At 46.1% G+C, this 22,319-nt stretch overlaps 1 protein-coding gene across 5 annotated transcripts in view; it reads right to left on the bottom strand.

The window, feature by feature from the left end:
- Positions 1-22,319, bottom strand: part of Slc39a11 (solute carrier family 39 member 11) — a 443,246-nt gene that overhangs the window by 133,372 nt on the left and 287,555 nt on the right. For all 5 annotated transcript variants that reach the window (XM_052758532.1, XM_052758530.1, XM_052758531.1 and 2 more), the window contains one exon: positions 3,445-3,615. In XM_052758532.1, the coding sequence (XP_052614492.1) occupies positions 3,445-3,615 (171 nt within the window). The remainder of the gene's footprint in view (positions 1-3,444; positions 3,616-22,319) is intronic.

The raw sequence follows: 22,319 nt of genomic DNA, 5'->3' as shown, positions 1-22,319 counted from the left end.
GGCAAGGGATGCAGGTTCCACTGGGGGTCTCCAGAAGCAAGCTGTGTGTGAGGGAGAGCAGCATGAGGGCTGCCGTTCGTCCCCAGCACCCAGGCAAAAAGCTGGGTGTGCCAGCATGCACTTGTAACCCCAGAGCTGGGCAGGCGGATGTGAGTGGATCCCTGGGCTTTATAGGCCAGCCAGACTAGCCTCATCACTGGGCCCAGGTCCCGGTGAGAGGCCCTGACTCAGAGGGTAAGGTGAGGCTGAATGAGGAAAGTACCAGATGCATCAACCTCTACTACACACACACACACACACACACACACACACACACACACACACACACACACACACACACACTCACCCTTAGCACACCTGGTAGCCAACATACAAAGAGAATGAATCCTTCAGCTGTTCTGCCTCTGCTCTCCTAGAATGGAGACAGGAAGCAGACACACCTAGCCTTTCTGGAGCTGGAGTATAGAGTAGCCATGGACTAGGTCGGGGCTCCAGTACACGCTGTGATCTTCGCTTGCTAAAGGAATGTGGCAGTGACCTTTGAGAAAGAGGCCCCATCTCACAAGGGGAAACACAGAGATGTAAACAACTGAGTACATGATGGCACATGTCGCATGAGAGGGAGCTGCCACACAGGCCTGCCGTCCTGACACTCTGCCTTGCCTCAAGTCCACAGAACCGGGACTGTAATCTTGAGCCACGGTCAATCAACCTTTTTCCCTTAACTTGATTTCTCTCAGGCATTTTGCCACAGAGATGCAAAGTAACTAACAAAGGTCTGTGACTTCCCTGGAGTCAAGGGGAATCATGAAACCCAGAGGCTCAGAACTCCTTTGTCCTTCCAAGTGCCTGCAGGTGTGTCCTCACACTCTAGAACATTCCACAGCCAGGCTGCCCATTAACAAGCCTTCTTTCTCTCTTCCACGCATGAGACAATTTTTTAAACAAAATGTCATCCTCAGGATGTACAAAACTGAACCAACAAAGAGAAAAACTTCAAAAAACCATTGATTATCCATTAAGTCATTGCGGAACGTCTATCTGAAAGCCCGGGGTCTTGGGGAATGTCAAAGATGCACCTCAATTTTCAATAAACTAGAAAGGATGGTGTGAAAAAAGAGACCTTTTCACAGCAGCTGGAACTGGACAGGCTCTCAAAATGACTCTTGTCAGGGAGCAGCATGCTCCTACAGGAAGCATGGGTGAGTCATTCTCTTCAGACTAAGGCAGAAACCAGAGGCAGGAGCAGTGAACCCTGCTGGGAACTTCAGAGTCAGGTAATCTTTTTTTCTGATGGGGTCTCATGTAACTCAAGCTGGCCTCGAACTTGTTGTATAGCTAAGTATCTTCCAGTGTGCTGGGACTATTCCATGGCTGACAGGATGACACAGGTAACCCTGTTTCTGCCATGACTGGTATTTCACAGGCTGGAAGAGACTCAGGGGCCCTCAGACTTCCAGTGGGCAATTTAAGATACTGTGGGGGCATGATGGGAGCCCCCAACAGTACAAATGCACTGAGGTCTTCTCTGGGCACTGCATGTAGGGGTCCCACGTACAACGCCATCGGAAGACACACTAAATAGAGAGCTCTAGGAAATTAACCAAGGATGTGCACGCACATCTGACTCAGAGAGGGCTGAGGCACCAAGAAGGAAATGGGAGAGAGATGGGCAATGAGGAAAATTCCAAGAAAAGCAGCCTGTGTATGATCCCATCATAAAAACTCCCGTAACTACAATGGAAATTACTAGAGAAACATGTGTCTCTCCTCCCAGAGAAAGAGCCCCGCTTAAAAGTGATCTGGTGCATGGTGTTTTAGGCAGATTCCATATATACTAGATATAATAACACAGATAAGGCTATACTTGGTGTCTTCTTTGCACAAATAAGAGAGTATCAAGTTCTCCAAGGGAATAACTTCATCCCTGCCGTGTTCTTTGCTTCTACAGAACCAACACCAGGAGACGGCAGAATCACATCTACACGAATGAGCCTTAAGAGAAAAACATTGTCACCTTAGAGAGCCATGGCTGGCTGGGCTGCTCCCGTAACAGGCAGCAGACAGGCTCTATGAACTCTCTATGGATCCATAAAACAAATCACCTGCAACGGCCCCCAGGGAAGACGACTACGCATGCTCAACTTTCCCCCAAAGACGAATGGGAATGATTAAGAACTCAAGACTGACAAAATCATGGTTGAAAGACCTGAGGAGCCTGGCCCACACAATGACCCTCATCTGTCAAATGCTCAGAGGGCCCGAGCATAGCCAATGGCTGTGCCCATGTTTGGTAGAAGTCTCCAAGGATACCAGTTGGCATATTAGTCCCACTTCATCCATGAGAAAACCAAGCAGTATTCGGAGATAGACTCATCAGTGGATGGCAGAGCTAGAGTTCCACCATGTGTCCCTAGCAGCTCAGGATCCTTCATGCATTGATTTTCTGTAGTAGCCTTAGTAGTTTTTGATTTTATGCTTACCCGTGCCTTCTATTGCTCTAGAAGAAATATTATCTTTTAAATAAAGCACCAGTAAGTCTTCTCCCATAAAATTAAATCCCAAGACATCAAATAAGTTGTTCTGTAATAGGAAAAGATCTGAAAAGTACTCAGCAGAGAGAGGTCCCTACAAAGAAAGCACATGAGCGAAGTATAAATCTTAATCAAGGCAGAATTCCATACTGGTTTTTTTAGTATGTGTGTGCAGTAAGGTGCATGTTTGTGGGTGTGCATATTTGCATACTGGTCTGTGTGTGTGTGTGTGTGTGTGTGTGTGTGTGTGTGTGTGTGTGTGTGTGTGTGTTTATGTAAAAGCTACAAATCAATCTTTGGTGTCATTTCTCAGCTCTATCCACTTAATTTTTGGTGGCAAGGTCTTTTGCTGGCCTGGAACTCACCAAATAAACTAGTTTGGCTGTCCAGCATGCCCCAGGGATCCTCCTGTCCCTACCTCCCCAGTGCTGAAATGACAGGTACATGCCACCATACCCAGCTTTTTACCTTGGGTTCTGTGGATGAAACTCACACTTGCACAGCAAACACTTGACTGACTGAGCTATCTCCCAGGCCCCTGAATTCACTACATCCTTTAGAGCATCAGTCAGAACTGGAGACATCCTGCACTTACAGGCAGCTCCCTCTATCCCAGCAATCACGGGGGTTACAGAATTATGTTCCACATGATTTGGTACCTGGTACCAAATATGTAAAGGAAGGGACTCCTGGGTCAAAATAGCAGAGATTATTTAAAGTAACTGGAATGAGGAGGTGGAAAATGCAAAGATCATTCTAGACTGAATGACGCATAGCATAGCGTGGCCTCCACTCCCCTTCAGATTGCACCCATGTCACTATTGACAGTTCCCCTTTTCAGCTGCAGGGCTGTGTGGGCAATGGCTCGACCATCAGGCAGGTGGCAGACAGCCCCAGGACCAGTCCTCACCTGGAACGTTGTGTAAGGTGATGGCCAGGATGAGCAGAGCGATCCTCCTCCAGCTGCTGACCCCAGGCTGCCCTGAGTTCCCTTGCACAGGTCCTAAGGGGGCAGTGCCCTCTGGGAGGGCAGCCGCTGCCACCTTCTTCCTCTGGTAGACCTCGCCATTCTCACTCTTGTCTGTGCAAAAAGAAGAACGGAGGGAAAGGGGCTGTGAAAATGTGTACTCCGATTCCTGGGCAGGCAGCAGCAAGAGGAAGCCCCAAGCCAGAGGCGATTCTACATCCAGACTGCCACGGACCAAGCGTCTCCTCTTGGTGGCTCAGACACTCCCTGGGACAGTCATTCAGCAAGGACTCAGGAACTAGACACTCTATGCCTGGAGTCTAGGCTCTAAGAAGGATGAAAATGGCCACCTAAGGGGAGGGATGCTGGGGGTTGATAAGGAACACAGATTGTGGAATCAGGCCATCACTTTTACTTCTTGACCCTGCCACACGCCAGTTGAATGATGCTTGCTAACCAGGAGTTTTCACTGCCCTGTACTGTAGTTTCCTGATTCAAAACAACAGATCAATGAAACATTTTCTGGAGGTTAAGGGGTTGTAGGGAGTGAGAGAAGCACAGGTTGAATGTGTGTTGTAGAGATAGGCACTGGTCATGTCAAGTACCCATGGCAGTCCGGCTGTATATAATAACCCCGCCTCCTTGCCCAGCCATGTATAACTCTACCTCTTTGTCCAGCTGTATATATTAGCCCCACCTCCTTGATTCAGCTGTATATAATAACCCCACCTCCTTGATTCAGCTGTATATAATAACCCCACCTCCTTGATTCAGCTGTATATAATAACCCCACCTCCTTGATTCAGCTGTATATAATAACCCCGCCTCCTTGATTCAGCTGTATGTAATAACCCCGCCTCCTTGTTCAGCTGTATATAATAACCTTCCACTCTGTTCAACTCTTATACAATAAACACACTGAGTTTCTGGGGTGCTACAGCTTCCCCATCAGAGAGCCCACCCTACACGATCCCAGCTCTTGATGTTGGAGTGTCTGTGTGTTCAAATTCCTTCATTCCCTCACCACTCGAGTTAAATCAACCCCTGGAACCCAGCAAGGATGCGGCAGAGGTTTGTGATGATTCAACAAGAGAAGACATGAGCGTGCTTGCAATATTCTCAGTGTTGAATATTCAGATTGGTACTCTTGGTAATATGTTCCCTTTCTCCCCGAACCCTCCAGAATTATGAATATGACCCTCCTCCTGGTCACCCTGAGACTCAAGGGAACACCTCAGGTGTCAGGATCAGCCAATCAGATTCCCTCTCCTAGAATGCAGGGTGATGAAGCCCACAGTGATTTAAGAGCAGCTGTAGCAGATAGACAGAAGGAAGCAATGTGCCCCAGTAAGCAGAGACAGGCAAGCATACAGCCAAAGAGACAGACAGACAGACAGAAATACATAGAGTCCAGGTCCTAAAGAACACTCAGGGGCTGAGTTTCATATACTAACCATCTGAAAATACTCCATTTTTATTGACAGTATGATGGCTCAGGACCGAAATTCCAGCCCTTGGGAGGCTGAGGCAGAAGAATGTCAAGTGCAAGAGCAGGCAGGAATACATAAAACAAGACTGTCTTAAAAAAGAATTCCCCTGGTTTAGACTAGAGTGTTGCTGTTTCTCAGACAGTAGCCTTAATGGTGTTTCTTAGATGCATGGAGATCCTTGACTTCGGGAGATGGCGGAAACTTCACACTCTGGCACTATAGTCCACGCCCTTGACTGAGGGTGACAGGGACCCTGGACAGTCCTCCTTCCCATCTCCACCCAGAGAACTTCCTTCTAGAAGTGGGAAATTCCTGCTATGAAGATGGAAGCAGACCTTCCTTAAATCCAGTTTAGGTAACAAGGGGGCTGGAGAGAAAGTTCAGCATCTAAAACACTCACCAATCAAGCCTGACAACCTGAATTTGATGTCTAGAATGTACAGTGGAAGGAGAGAACCGACTCCTGAGAGCGGTTCTCTGACCTCCATCCTGTGTGCCCCACCCCACCGCTGTCACACGCTAAAAACAGATGAATAACATTTAAAATAGAAACAAAGGACACCTCTGTGGTCTCCTGGCCCCTCGTCGTGTGGACATACTTGATCTAATGCCTTCTTTGTCACACCAGCCTAGTACAGTTTGTCTCAACTTTTGGGATACTGACCATAAAGAACAGAGTCCCGTGGGGCTGGAGAGATGGTTCAGCAGTTAAAAGAACTCAAGCGTGGTTCCCAGTATTCATATCAGGTGGCTAACAACTTCCTGTAACCCCAGCTCCTGGGGGATCCAAAGTCGTCTTCTGGCCTCTACAAGCAACTACATTCACACAGACAGACATGCAGACATACAACTAAAAAAAAAGGTCTCTTTAAAAAGAGAAAGAAAGGGGAGGAGAGAGAAGGGGAGAGGAGAGGAGTGGAGAGAAGGAAAGAAAGGAGGGTAAGGCAGGGGAGAGCAGGGAAGGAGCATGAGAGGGAGGAAGGGAAGGAAAGCCTTTAATTGATCCTCCACAGTACATGACTCAATGCTGGCCTCTAGAGAAGGTAGCATCTCAGCAGCTCTTAGGCAACTCTTGGAATTTGATCCAGGGTGGGTGGTGTTCACACTGCGAGTGTGAATGTGTGTGTGTGTGTGTGTGTGTGTGTGTGTGTGTGTGTGTGTGTGTGCGTGCACTGACTCTTGGTTCCATCTTTATGGTCGGACATATTAGGCAGGTTTCCTGAATGTACGCATGGGTATTTCTGGGCGTATGAGGTGGAAGTGGACTCATACATCTTAAGTTGATAACATCTAGATGACTTGGACTGCAGAGCCTGGTCAGGAGTCTCCAGAATTCCAAGCCCCCAGTCTAGAGGCATCATGGGACACTTCAGTGTTGTCCATGAGCCTAGCATCTGCTTCCCTGACTCCTCTTCCCGGATACCAAGGCTGGGATTCTCTTGTCCCTGCATATCCATAGATGACACCTGGAGGGCACAAACCTGGAGTCATGAGCTGAGCAAACAAACCCTCTGCTGCCTGGACGCAACTGCCCCTGTCCCATGACAAGCCCGGATGTCCTCTCCATGGTGGCGCAGAGCCATCTTGATCAGCAGCCACTTTCAAAAGCACACCGGAAGGCCGATCCAGTCTGCAGCCGAACACGCGCAGATGGTGTGGAAGCGTGGCTATGTCCTCCAGGATTTAAGACACATCTAGGGAAGTGAATATGGAGCTAGCCTCCTCTTTCACAGCCCGTGGGCCCGGCCACCCGAGGACACAGATGGCCTGCAGTCCCCGAGAGGGTGACTGGTTGAATCAAATGGGCTCAGTGATGGGATCTCAGGCCTCCGATGAATACAGCAATGCTAATTAACTGATCACCAGCCATGAGAGAGAGTGAATAAAATCCCCAGCTCTCACTAGAGATGAGTTCATTAGGATGACACAACGGGCAGATTCTCACCTACTGAGTGCACACAGCTTCAAATTCCCGAGAAAAGTTTTTGTTTCTAAGCCCTGTTACAAAACACAGTAAGAGGGATGTTGAGGGACCATGTGCTGTGTGCATCTGAACAGCACCAGCAGGCAAATCACAAGTATGGAAGAAGAGGCCTGGGGAGACAGATCATTCAGTACAGCAATAATGTTGCATGTGTGAGGACCTGAGTTCAGATCCCCAGAAGCCTGGTAAAAATCTGGCAAGAGGCTGGCAAGATGGCTGCCAAGTTTGATTCCTGGGACTGATATGGTAAAAGGAGAGAACCAACTTCCATAAGCTGTTCTCTGACCTCCAAATGCATAACATAGCATGTGTGTGTTTGTGTGCATGCATGTGCACACACACCACACACACTAAAATATATAAGTAAATATAAATTCAAGCCCAACAGATACCTGTCATCTTAGTGAGACCATGATGGGACGTGGAGAGAAACAGATTCCTAGAATCTCACTGGAGCTCCAGGCCAAAGAGAAAGCCTATCTCAAAAAAGTGGGACCACTAAGGAAGGACCAAAACCCACGGTGTCCTCTGACCTCTACACATGCATATTTGTACACACACAAGTATGCACATGCATGTGTGAGTGTATCATGTGCATACAGTGCCTATGATAGCCAGAAGAGGGCATTGTTTCCCTTGAAACCAGAGTTACAGATGGTTCTGAGCCATCATGTGAATATTGGGAACTGAACCCAGGTCCTCTGCAAGAGCAGGAAAAGCTCTTGAACTGCTGATCCATCTCTCCAGCCCTCAGAACTCAATTCTTAGAAAGCCTTGTTACAATGCATATTTTGAACTGTTCCTAATTAAGTTGATCTCTGAAAACAATAAGGAAGGGGAAATATTAGTGGATCTTTTCCTTCCATGCTCTGTGTGTGTGTTTATACAAGTTAAAAAAAAATTAAAGGTGGGTGGGCAACATGTGTCTGTAACCACAGTGTTGTCTTCAAGGCTCACTAACCAACCAGCTGAATCAATGAGCTCCAGATCTGGTGAGAGACCCTGTCTCAAAAACCAGGGTAGAGAGCAACTGAAGGACATCCATGTCAACATGTGGCCTTTACATACACACATGCACCTATAAACATGGACATTATGCACATTATATATAATTAATTATATTAAAGAGCATGTGTCAGAAAAGGTATCCTCATACCCCAACACAGTTCATTCTTACTTGCCTAGCCCCTTGTCCAGCTCATGAATGTGGATTCTGTCTTCTTCCATATCTGGAGTCAGGGCTGTGTCACGGCAAGGAGAATGGATGAAAGGACCACAGTGTCTGCCATGGGACCACAGCTCTGTCACTGGATTATTTACTCTTCTATTGGTGAGATAAAACACCATGACAAAGGCAACTTATAAAAGAAAGCATTTAATTGGGCTTACAGTTCCAGAAGGTTAGGATTTATGATGATGGAGAGGAGGTATGGAGGCAGGAACAGCTGAGAGCTCACATCTCAAACCACAAGCAAGGGGCAGAGAGCACACTAGAAATGACACAAGTCTTCTGGAAATGAACAAAGCCTGGCCCCAGTGACATCTCCTCCAATGAGGTCACGCCTCCTAATCCTTCCCAAGTAGTTCTACCAACTGATAACAAAGTATTCAAATAGATGAGCCTCCAGGAACCATTCTCATTCAAAGAGCCACATTCAGTTATTAGCTTCACCCAGCAAATGCTGCCACTGTACCTAGTTCCCTTGCTGTAAAATGTATGTGCTTGATCACATCTATGTAGTGAGACTGTTCCAACAACTGAATCATGGGAGCGTGGGGTATAGTGCCTGGCTCATAAAACGCACAACACAACCCATGGCCAGGTTTTATATTCTGCTATTGCACTTGAGAGTATGAAAGCATTTATTTTCTCTGTGATTTCTTTGGTGAATGTCTTGGGACTTTTTGCTTAGTTGTGAACCAATTATTTGCCAAATTATTTCTTTTAAATTCAAGCTATTACTTCTGCTTTTTTTTTTCCAAGTGCTAAAAGTTGTAGTAACCATCTCCTGCCACAGGGAGTCACATTTTTCTGTTCCTTCCCTTCCAGAATGGGTACCTGTCCTGGGAAAGGACCCTTTTTGTGTGACATGATGCACCATGCCTTTAACTTCATGGCCCATGGGCATCAGTGAAACCTGTAAAAGAGCTGGACCAGTCCCAGGAAAAGAGTCCAGTGCATGGGGAGGGGTCTTATTCAAGTTAGGGAGAAACTTCACACACAGATCCGAAAGTCTCTTGTGTGCTTAGTTCTAACTAACTGCTGGCCAGCAACTGGTTCCCTAAACCTGACCCACAGGGAAGCTTATCCTCTGAGCATTTTACACATGCAAAGATAAGTGTATATTCATATGCATTTAAAAACCAATAGGAAAGTGGCTGGAGGGCTGGTTTAGCAATGATAACCCTTGCTGTTCTTCCAGAAGACCATAATTTGGTTCCCAGCACCCATGTCGGACAGCTCGCCAATGACCTGTAACTTAATCTCCAGGGGACACACACACCCTTCTGACCTCTATGGGCAACTGCACTCACATGTGCACATACACACACCTAGACATACACACATAAATAAGAAAATAAAAATGAAATAATAAGAAAGCATTTCCCTCATTGGCCTCTTCCACTCTCTTTTCCACTGCCTCCTCAAACTGATTTTGGTCTCAAATTTGTATAAAAGGATAAGGCTTCAAATAAGATGGGGGCAAAAACAAGTCAGTTCGTGACTTTTGATCTCCTGGGGACCTGCAACCAGAAGGCTTAGAGGACAAAATGGATTTCTACAGGGGTGATTTTTGACTTGGTAGTAATTTTGCTGAATGACTACCTTTGGGACACATTAGGCATTTGAGTTGTGGCCTAACTGTCAAGCACTGACAGGTAGGTCAGCTGCACAGTGACAATAAACTTGGCCTATCATCTGTCAAGAGAACAGTAAAAAGAGAGAAGGACACTATAGGCATCTCCACCCCATAAATTCTCTGACTTCACTGAGTCTTACCAGATGGGGTCCTCAAATTTTACAGAGTCCTTTGAACTGACAACAGAGAGATACAATGTAAGGATCTGGCATAAAAATCCATGTCAGAACATCCATGGAAGCTTCATCAACTGAACGCAAGCTATGGGTTGAAGGGACCACGACAGGACGGGTCTCTATCCATCCACTTTACCATAGGGTTATACATCTCACTCAAAACATCCTCATGTATGGTCATGTTTCTGGTCACAAAATTATAAATGCATGGCTGAAAGAACCATGGGAACTGACCAAGCCCATGGGAGAAGATGCAAGCCACCATGATCTCACTGACTAAAAATAATGGAGGTTGGCACACTTCCTTCTGCACACCCTAATGCGGTTGCACTGGGCTGAAATTTCATATTGTATGATGGTAGACTGCTCTTTGCTCCCACTAAACATAACAGAAGCACTTCCTCTTATGGTTAAATACCCTTTCAGGCATTGCCAAGCAATACAGATTAGTCCAGACTTTCTCATACCACTAGGCACCGAGGCTGCTTCTAAATTGTTTCCTTATTAAATATCACTGCAAACACTAACCTATGCAAATGGTCAGAAATTTGGGAGGAGAAGAAACATGGTGCCACTGACACCACTACAAGCAGCATTTTGTCAATCTCATCGGTCATACATATCTCAGTCAATACCAGGTATTTCTCAAGAGTGCATTCATTCATGGGATAGAGGATATGGTATTTCCCTTAATTTGTAATCTCTGACTTCAAGTAGAGCTGCCCATCATTTGCCCCATTTCATTCCTCTTTTGTGAGATGTGCTCGGCCCAAATGAGGCCTCTTTAAGTAATTACCACGTGATTGGCTAATTCCTCACAGGCGGGTAATTTTCCCATGATCCACTTATGTCTGTCAATGACTGATGAGGTCTGCCTGGTAGCAGCGGGTGTTGGTGTTATACCAGACAGCTGCATCCACAAGGCGGAGGGAGACATCCAGCAAATTGTCTCGGTTTGTTTTGGGCTCCTTGGGAACTTTCTGGAGATCTTATCATGTCTGTTCTAAAACACTGTATCTGCTTAACTTATGAGAACATGTCACTGAAAGTTCATGGTCTATGGTCATTTTCTCTCAATATTGAGACACATCTCTTTCTGGAAGCAGAGGAGGAGTATGGGCATCCCTTCCTTCCCTCAGTTTCCTGTCCCACCCCCAAAAGCTGCCCTAGGATCCTTATAAGATTTGGCAAACAATACTGAAAGAAAAACCTACTGACTGTGAACTGAGCCCCTGCTAAGGATGCCAGGCACAGAAAATAAAAAACAGATTAAGAATTTGTTCAGCTGGGTATGTATGAATTTCAGATTAAGAATTTGTTCATGTAAGTACAACCTAAGCATTGCATGGGAAAACAGCGATACCAAAAATTTATTTTTGAAATTCAAATTTAGGCACACTGTATTTTCTAAAAAATTTGTGTGTGTGTGAACACGCATGCACTCACTAGAGTATATGCATGTGTGTGTGTGTACGTGCTTCACATGTGTGTGCTTATGTGTGAGTGTGCGTGTGTGCACCCATGTATATATGTGTGTGTGTGTGTGTGTGTGTATGTGTGTGTGTGTGTGTGTGTGTGTGTGTGTGTGTGTGTGTGTGTCTGCACTCATTTATACAGGTGGCTGTGGATGGCAGAGGGTGATGTCAATTGTCTTCCTCAATCAGTTTCCAGCCTTTTTATTTATTTTGACACAAGGCCTCCCTGCCTGAGGGTCACTGTTTTGGCTAGACTGGCTGGCCACTGCATCCCTGAGACTTTCCTGTCTCTGTCCCCTCATCCCTGAGGATCAGAACTCAGGTCCTCATGCTTAAGCAGCTCCCCCCGCCCAGGCCAGTAGGATGCATCCTATCTGACACCATGAATTGTGCCCAGCCAAGGACCCAGGTCCTCTGAGGAACAAGGGTGGGAAACTAATCACATTCTGCAAGGAGCAGACAGGCACTTGCGGTGTCTGGAGCCTATTAAGGATGTTCTTCCTGTGCCTTCCACAGCTCCAGGCCGGAAAAGATTCCACTGGAGACCAAGGAAACTTCGTGAAAATAGAATGGAGTATTTGTCATGCTCTATTACTGACCTCTAGGCAGAGAGACATCTGGACTCCACCCTGGAGCTTAAGAAACACGACCAGAAGTTTATTTACAACCTTCTTAGCTACAAAGGGTATTTCCATTTATCACTCCAACAAGCACAAGCCACACGATGACCAGAGGTCAGAAGCTGCCTATGTAAGGCGGCGGCTCAGTCAATTTCCTGGTCTTCTCAGGAAGTGCATGTTTTGACAGGCACCAAAAGCCGCCCCAGCTGTACCTTGAACACTTATGAATAAGCAAATGGGTTCGCATAATTGGCAGAAATTAAATGTACAGCTGCAGAAGAGGCAGGCTCACTATTAGCGAAAGATTTCTCTTCCATTAAGCAAACCGCCCACTAAAATGTTCCTCATTCCAAGGATCCAGGTAAAATAATTTCTACTCTCAGGCAATAGAGCCCAAATCTCCAGTAATATTAAAAGCCCATCTATCACATCAGCTGTTCTATGTTAAAGGGACAAACAGCTATCTCATGGACTTGGATTGACTCCTGGTGAGTTAATTATGATCTCAAAAATAAATCCTGGCTGGGCCTCAGAGATGCCTCCACAGCTGACCCTGAAACAGGCTGTCCAGTACAAGAGCTCCTGCATGAAAACGAGACCATCACAGACTCCAGAGAGCCCATCATCAGCAAGACATCTGCATCCAAAAGGTCCTTGTAGGGCTGGGGAGATGCTCAGTTGGTAAAGTGCCTGTCACACACCCATGAGGACCTGAGTTCAAATCGCCAGCACTTCTGTAAAAAGCCAGGCATGGTGGTACACACTTGTGCTGGTTGGTTGGTTGGTTTTGTTTTGAGTCATCTGGAAAGAGGGAACCTCAACTAAGAAAATGGCTTGACTTGAAAGTTAACATGTTAGACTGCCCAGGGACAAGCCATTCTAGGACACTTTATCCAGTCCACATGTGTCCTCTGGGTAGTAAAAGCTATTAGCACCTGGTATTAATCACTTTTCTGTGGCTGTGATAAAACATCATAACCACAGCCACTTCTAAAAGAAAGAGTTTATTTGGGGCTTACAAATCCAAAGGGTTAGAGTCCATAATGGCAGGGACAGCAGGAGGCAGACACAGCAGCTGGAGCCAGTGGCTGAGAGCTGGGGACTCACTGGAAGCTGAGAGAGTATACTTGAAATGGCACAAGTCTTTTGAAAATGCAGTGCTTGCCCTCAATGACACACTTCCTCCAGCGAGGCCATACCGCCTAATCCTCCCCAAACAGCACCATCAGCTGGGGACCAAGGACTCAAATGTCCGAGACTTAGGAGCGGCATCGCATTCAAACTACCACACATCTTCATCAAATTTGCTGTGCCTACCCACAAGAGATGCTCAGGAAGGAACCAGACCCTCTGGAAGGTCAGAAATCAAGCCTGCTAATGTTCCTCATAGAAGAAGGGGTGAGGAGGTCAGCAGACTCTCACCTCAAGATTCCAGCCACTCCCTCCTATGACCCACACCAAGCTTCATTTAATTCCACCGCACTAGTCAAGTTCTGGATTTGAAGACCATCATCCCTTTGGTCTGTCACTGGAGTGAGTAGACATTGTTCAGATCTCCCTACCATTAATGCCCATTAAGTACTGGGCAGGCCTGCCTATACCTGACCCTTCCCTGCATCTGGCCACCATGAATATACATGAGATTCTTTCTCAATGCACAGGGGAGCGGGAGGGGGAAGAAACTTGAGATTCAAAGGCAGGGGCTGGAGAGATGGCTCAGTGGTTAAGAACTGGTGTTCCAGTCTCAGCACCCATACGGGGCAGCTCACAACCACCTGTAACTTCACCTTCCCTCTGGCATCTATGGTTACCTGCACACATGTGCACACACACATTTATGGTGATATTTTATTTGTATTAAAATATTATTTGTATGTTAATAAATAAAGTTGCCCGGGGGTCAGAGCTATTAGCAAGCCATAGGAAAGCAGGGCAGTGGTAGCGTACGCTTGTAATTCCAGCACTTGGTAGGCAGAGCTGGGTAAGTCTCTGTGTGTTCAGGGATACAGCCATTATTGGATACACATGCTTTTAATCTTAATACCAATCATGGAAAACCTGGAGGCCTATACAGACAGGCTGTGAGGAGGTGGTCATGTGGTTGGGTTTACAACCAATGAGAAGGCAGGACAGGAACTCTATATAAAGACTTTAACACAGGGGTAGCTCTGGTTCGGAGAGGTAGGACCACCGCAGGAGGAAGGGTAAGGTTTTAGCTCTTAGCTCTGACCTCTTGGCTTTCTTCTTTGCATTGGTTCTGTGTTTATTATTTAATAAGAAGGTTGGATACATCTACACACATTCTTTTTTTATTTCATCAGACTAGGAGGTAAAAGTAACTGGGTTGCCTTGGCAAAACTCATAATTTCCTTACCTCAGCTAAAAGCCCTTTCTGAGAGGCTTTTTGCTCTCACAGCACATGGAGAACATAAAAGAAAATACAACCACAACAGATGGACTGAGAGAAAAATGAATTTCCCAAACTGAGAGAGGCACTCCTTCACTCTCCTTGGGTCTACCTATCAAAACCACCCCCTCTATTTTTATCTCCCACACCCTCGCCTATCCTGTAAGTCATGACAACATCCATGAAAACTGGCAGCTCCCCCCATCAGAAGTTAGCCTATCCTGTGGGCTATGTAAAAATGAAACCAAGGAGAAAAGGGGCTGTGTTTCAGCTTACTTTGCGGGTAACCTCCATCACTGGGGGAAGTCGGGGCAGGAACGCAAGCAGCTGATGCAGAGGCCGTGGAGGAGTGCTGCTTACTGGATTGCTCCCAATGGCTTGCTCAGCCTGCCTAAGTATAGCACCTAGGACCACCTACCCAGGGTTGGCACCCACAATGGGCTGTGCCCTCCCCGATCAATCACTAATTAAGGAAATACCCCACAGCCAGATGTTATGGAGGCATTTTCTCAATTGAGGCTCCCGCCTTTCAGTTAACTCTAGCTTATGTAAAGTTGACATAAAACCAGACAGCACAACAGGGAAGCCTCCTTTACATCCTTAGACACAACACTCATCCCCATGAAACTCACCTCAGACCTTCCTCTCCTTCATAAAGACAAAAATAAATGAATGCATCCTGGGGCTTGGGTTTCTCCAGTCAATTCTACCTCCAGGCTGATGCAGGCATCCTGGGAAAAGTGGGACCCCCAAGGGTCTCAGTTGCTTCTGGCTATAAAGAGCCTATGCAAGTAGACCCCAGTATAACTCCTGACATGGCATGAACATGCCTGTTCCAGACACCATCAACCTCTGATCCTACTGTCAAAACGATCACTCAGTCCCATGAGCAAGAGCCCCATGGTATCTCCATGCCAGCACTAACTGAGCTCTCTAGCCTAAGAGACTCTCCAAGAGCTTCAGAGAACGCCTGCTTTAACTCCTTACAGAACGACAGGGTCCAGTCAATGAGAAGGAAGGGCATTTGCTGGATGATAGGATGTCTCTTCATGCCCTAAAATAATATACATGATTTTCCTTTGAAGTTCATTAAAATAATTTGTTTCTTTTTTAAATGATGAGTTTTCACTGTAGTGTTCAGGGTATCCCAAAGCTCCTGGGCTCAAGGGGTCATCTTGCCTCAGTGGCCCAAGTAGTGGCAGTACGAACATATTGCAGTGCACCTGGCTAAAATGCCATCTGATAATATTATACATCCCTAAACCATAGAGAAAGTTCAGAAAACACCGATAAGCACCAAGAAAAACTAAAAATTACTTACCACTCGGTGGTGACTTTCTTTTTAAACACTGGAACAAGTTTTAAAATTTGTATACTAGGGCTAACAAAAGGCTTCAATAAAGTGCTTGCCTTGTAAGGGTGAGGATCTGAGTTCGATCTCCAGGGTCCACAGGAGGAGGAGGAGGAGGAGGAGGAGGAGGAGGAGAGAGCGGGAGGAGGAGGAGGAGGAGGAGGAGGAGGAGGAGGGAGCAGGAGGAGGAGGAGGAAGAGGAGGGAGGAGGAGGAGGAAGAGGAAGAGGAGGGAGCGGGAGGAGGAGGAGGAGGAGAAAAAGAAGAAGGAGAAGGAGGAAGAGGAGAAGGAGGAGGAGAAGGAGAAAAAGAAGAGGAAGAGGAAGAAGGAGGAGAAGGAGAAGAGGAGGAAGAAGGAGGAGCAGCAGCAACAGCAGCTATGAATGGTGGTAATGGTGTGCACATACAATCCCTGTGCAGGGGAGGTAGAGATGGAAGGGCCTTGTAGATCTGCCAACCGAGTCTACTTGTTGAGTTCCAGGCTAATCTCAAAAGAGAGAGTGAACAGAGTCTGAAGAATCACAGACGAGGTTAACCTCTGACCTCCACATACAGGCGCGCATGCATACACACACACACACACACACACACACACCTACACATATACATGCACACACACATTTTTATACTAGATCTGTGCATGTCCATAGAAACACACACACCATTTATTCTGCTGGGACTTGTGATGCTGTTTCCTACAGAGTTGAAGCATGATCTATAAATGCCCTCCTGTATCAGTGGTGCCCAAGGGAATTTCCTTTAGCATCCAGTGGTCAGAGAGCAATATGAAGAATTTCAAGGAGTCAAACCCCAAACTGAAACTAGATGTCCATTTTCCTTTTCTCTTAGAAAAGATGTGTGTTCTGTGTCCTAATGATTTCCAAGTCAGGCACAGACAGCTGCCTTCCAGTCCTCCTCTGGGTTGTGCCTAGAACAATAAAAGCTAGCTAGATGGGATTTATAAATGGCCATTTACAAACTGACCAAATGTTGTTTGAACTTAAAAGGGCTAATACATCATGTTCTGAGACATCGTGGCATAAATGCTACCCTGACAAGTGCTTTGGGAGCCTCTCCTTCTCCAGGCACAGCTTGAAGGGCATATTAAAGAGAATACGTGAGTGCGTGAGGGAGTGCGTGCATGTGCGTGTGCGTGTGTGTGTGTGTGTGTGTGTGTGTGTGTTCGAGTGCACATGTACATGCACCAGTGTGGGGCCAGACTTCTTTCTGCAGCCTGGGTTGTTATTACATTTACCAGTTTTCAAGCCCATCACTTGCCAGCTGGGTCTCAAGGTCCGCCACCTTCCACATTCACAGACATACCAAGAAAGAAGGGCAAGGATCAGCTCTGCACAGGATTCTGTCTACAGTTTGTATGGTGACTGGCACACTGGGAGTACTTTAATATGTGTAGCAGGGAGCACAAAAGCCAACGGGGGAAGGTATTTCCTGGGAAAGCATCCACACACCCACATGGAACATTCTGCTCCTGCTTTCAGGGACATTATGATCTTCTTTAAGGTTAAGGATGTAGTTGTACGAAGTCCTATTTTATTGCTAGAACAACATTCCATATACACAAAGATCTACTTCATGGACATTCAAAGGTCAGCCAACTTTTTTTAAAGGTCCAGAAAGCAAAATGTTTGACTTTGAGGGTCATTCTGGATTTGTCATAACTACTCAACTGCCTGTTGTACCACAAAGATATCCACAGATAACATGTGGGTTGTCATGTTTGTGTTTCAATAAAACTTTATTTGCAAAACCAGGTAGCAGCTCAGATTGGACCTATTGCTGACACCTGATATGGACATTTAAAGCATGACTTTTAAAAGATCTCATTAAGTTTCCTTATTTTTCAGATCCCTGAGTAAGTTAATTGCTTAGGCCCACCAAATAGATCAGCATGGCACAAGGTTTGAGGGAAAGCTCTTTCCTGGAGGGAGCAAAGGGCACCACAGAGAATGTGCAGTGGGTGGGTGCCCTGCATTCTTCAGGTAGAGCAGCAGCCAAGACTGCAGAAGGTGCCAGGCTACAAGGTGAACCCTATAAGATGCTCCCTAATGCCCCAGGGTTGGGTGAGCTCATAGCTAATCAGCAAGGGCTCAGAAGGGACAATTAGCATATCACTCAGATGCACATAATTTACACATCATGAAGCTAAATGTTTGTGTCTAGAAAAGTTTGTTTTCCTAATTAGCTAAATACCCTCTCCCTGCAGTATTTCCATGCTATTAATGTAATCAGAGAATATCTCAGACCATGCAGGGGTAAACATCACTCAGATGCTCGGGAAGGAAGAACCACTGTAAGAATGATGGGCCCATCTCCCATCTCATGAGGATAGCACACCTGCATGTTCTCCGTGAACAGAACATGGAGACAAATTGTCCTGTCAGAACCTTGAGGACCAAGGCTCAGGAGGAAAGGTCCATTGGAACTGAGAGGTACGAGGGGGCAGCGCCTGGCTCCTCTTGAAGGCTGCTCTCTAGTTTATAGTTTTGTCCCTGATCTAATGCTTCTTTGGGGTGGGTGGGTTCCTGTTTTCCTTGCCTAGAACAGAAGAACTTCTGGGAAGTCCTCTCTCATCTTTATGGTCTCTCTCTCTCTCTCATACATACATACACACACACACACATACACATACACACAGAGAATAATATAAAAAGTAATTAAAAAGTAATATATATCTGCAAACATCAACTTAGACACATTTCCTCTTTCTTTTTCTCTTACACTCAATGCAAAGAGAGGAGACAGATGGACAGAAAGACAGATGGGCATATGTGTGTGTCCACATGCTGATTATGACTTGGTTCAATTCACTGGTGTGGCAGTTCTTCCAAGCCCTCTCCTGGGGACCGTCATCAAAGCCAGGCATGGTGGGTCAGACAGGCAGGGGTCACTGCTGGCACAGCCAGTGGCCTCCAGTCCTCCCAGCAGACACCAATCAACAGTCTAGTGAAGTCACAGGAGCTCCTCACACCCTGGTCTTCTCTCTCCACTATGATTTCTCACCTTTCTTTTTATCCCCCCTGGTAAGTGTTGGCAGAAGCAGGGAAAAGGTGCCTCTGGGGCCTGAAAACCAGAGTCCAGCTTCACTAGTTGATTTTTAAAGTTTTATTTTGCAAATAGTAACTACACATATCAATAGGGTCAGATGTCTTCACTTCCAAGCAGCTAGTGCTCTGCTCCCCTCCCACATCTGTAATGGAGCCCCACTATTTTATAATCAAAGGTCTTTGGGGACTCCTGTGTCTCAGTTTCCCAACTTGCTATTTGGGGATATGATTCACGCAATAGACCTGCTGTGGAAGCTGTTCAGAGTAGGACCCCCTTGCCTAACAGGCTGGGAACAAAGCCCGGTTCTCTGCTTCTAAGATAAACCTGGGATGGATTTATAAAAGTACAATAAGAAAGACGAACAGTGTCCCAGCACACCTAATCTATTCACAATTGAAATCTACCTGTGGTGAAGGAGAAAAAAATTGGATCAGGATTGAATTTGGTACAGAATTGTCAAGTACCATTAAATCCCAAATCTCCATGTTAGCAGAGGAGAACCATAGTCTGCCTGTAACGCAAACATGCCTTAAAATTCTGCAGTCGTGTTGACATTTTCAACTTTCAGAAAGGATTACCTGCAGCTAAAGATAATAGAGACTTTCCATCAATAAACGGAGCGGGATGCTCTTTAAGGTGCTCTGAATTACTCTGGAATACAAAGTAACATTCTTTTATCTTTTCTTTCTTTTGCTATTTGAAATAGTAGATTTGTTCTTCTAATTAACTTTACTTAGGGTAACACAGATACAAGTTTGCACTTCCAAAAAACATGTTCTGGCCAGGCAGATGTGTATAAAGTAGCTTAATTGCATCCCTGAAGCATGCTGGCTGGCTGCCTATGATCCTACTGTGATTGGTTAGATAGATAGATAGATAGATGGATAGATGGATAGATGGATAGATGGATAGATGGATGGATAGATAGATAGATAGATAGATAGATAGATAGATAGATAGATAGATAGATAAATTAGATAGGTACACAGACAGGCAGAATCAATGATGGATGGATGGATGGATGGATGGTGGGTAGGTATATACAATCAATAATGGATGGGAGGGTGGGTGGATGGATGGATGGGTAGATGAGTGGACAAATAGACAAAGGATATATAGGTAGGTATATGGATGCATGGATGGATAGACAGATGTATATACACATACTCAAATATGTACATGATCTATATATAACACATAATATATATTCAATAAGCTTATTTATTTCATCAAGCCATTCAGTTCCCATTTCCCTGGTAAGTTTCTTTTTTCTTTTTTTTTTATTTTTTTATTTTTTGGTTTTTCGAGACAGGGTTTCTCTGTGTAGCTTTGCGCCTTTCCTGGAACTCACTTGGTAGCCCAGGCTGGCCTCGAACTCACAGAGATCCGCCTGGCTCTGCCTCCCGAGTGCTGGGATTAAAGGCATGCGCCACCACCGCCCGGCTCCCTGGTAAGTTTCTAAAACTCATCATACATGATTTTTGAAAAATTTCCTCCTGTACTGGGTCTATGTCGACTTCATGAAATAGTGCTGGACTTTTGTGGGAAGAAAAAGCACCACCCTGTGGTCCATGGTTTTGTCTATAACATGGGCAAGGAAGGAAAGAGCCAAGAGAAGCTGGTTTCTGAGAGGGGGGAGGGACTCACCAGCCCATTTAGACTGAAGTTCTCAGCCAAGGGGACACATCTCATTTGTTGTGAAGTTGGGGCTGCTTCATTTTCTACCCTTTTTGCTTTTTCTTACCTTTGTGGTGTGTGTGTGTGTGTGTGTGTGTGTGTGTGTGTGTGTGTGTGTGCGCGCACATGTGTTGGGGGGGTGAGATATGTGTGTGTGGTGTGTGTGTGGTGTGTGTGTGGTGTGAGGTGTGTGTGTGTGTGTGTGTGTGTGTGTGTGTGTGTGTGTGTGTGGTATGTGTGCATGTGTGTGGTGAGATGTATGTGCGTGTTGTACATATGTTGTGTGTGCACACATGTATATGAAGGTGCCTACAGCTGTGCACCCTTTGAGGCTTGAGAAGGACCTTGGGTGTCCTGCTCTATCGCTCTCTACTGCATTCCTTTGAGACAGGGTCTCTCCCAGAACCTGGAGTGAGGCTAGCAACCAGCAAGTCCCAGCAATCCTCCTGTGTCCACTCACCCTCTGTAGTGCCAGAGTTACAGGTGTGCGACTATATTCAGATTTTTACATAGGTTCTTGAGATTTGAACTCGGGTACTCAACTAGCAACTACCCTTACTCAGCCATCTCTCCAGCTCCAATTATGTAGTCTCTATACCCAAAACTAGATACAATGTTAAGATGCTCAACTGACCTGGCAAGGGTGCCACCTAGATTCTGGGGCCCTCTGCTCTCTGAACACAAACCTGGTTTGGAAGGGAGCTGGCAGGCAGAGGTATCTTGGGCTGACCTAATATTTCCTGAGCCAATGGAGCAAAGAAAAAATTGGTTCTGAGAGAGCAGAAATAAAAGAAATTAGGAATCCAGTCAAGTGGGACTGAGGGAAATTAGTGTGGGGACAGAAGAGGCTGCCCGAGGCTACAGAGTGGACAATGCCCAGGGAGAGTATTAGACTAAATGAGGCAGAGCGGAAGCAGCATCCCCACGCTGCTCCTTCCCAGACAGGGCACACAAAGTACAGGAAGCAAAAGCCACCCAGCAAAGATGGGGAGAAAGGAGCCACACAGCCAGAGAGAGTCTGTCTTCTCTTGGCCTCCGAAAAATCCAAAACATTGGCTGGAAACAAAGGAAGGGTAGATGGTCTCGGTGGCATTCAAATTAGCGTTGGTTACTACTCATGTGAAGAAGGGTCACAGGGCCAGGAACCTGAGGGACAGTCACACACAACTACACATGTCCAACATCCTTCCCTCCCTCTCTTTCCCCTCTCTCATACACACACACACACACACACACACACACACACACACACACACAACACACACACAAAAGTACTCATATAAAACACACACACAACTAAACATATAAAACACACAGAGATATACAACCACACTTTCACATACATACACACACACACACACACACACACACACACACACACACACACACACAAAACTATGTGGGGAGTCATTCTTAGAACCCATGTTCTGGAGTACCCACATGTTACAGGCACCCTCGGTATCACAGTCTAGAGGAGCAAAAACAGCCCAAGGAAGCACCACGGGACCTGTTATGAATGTGATCTTCCAGCCAGCCGTGGTAGCACACAACTGACTGTAATTCTATCACTTGGAGGCTGAGGCAAGATGGTCACAAGTTGAAGTCACCTGGGCTATAGGACCCCCATCAGGACAAATAGGGATCTCCTGGGCTGAGCTCCTAAGAGCCCAGGACTCCTGCTAACTCTTCCCAGGGACTCTCCATCAGGGGAT

This window comes from Peromyscus californicus, unplaced genomic scaffold (assembly GCF_007827085.1).
Source record: "Peromyscus californicus insignis strain IS unplaced genomic scaffold, ASM782708v3 Scaffold_3__1_contigs__length_106647218, whole genome shotgun sequence".
Taxonomy (NCBI): domain Eukaryota; kingdom Metazoa; phylum Chordata; class Mammalia; order Rodentia; family Cricetidae; genus Peromyscus; species Peromyscus californicus.
Note: the sequence above shows the minus strand (reverse complement) of the source record. Positions and strands in the feature narration are given on the sequence as shown.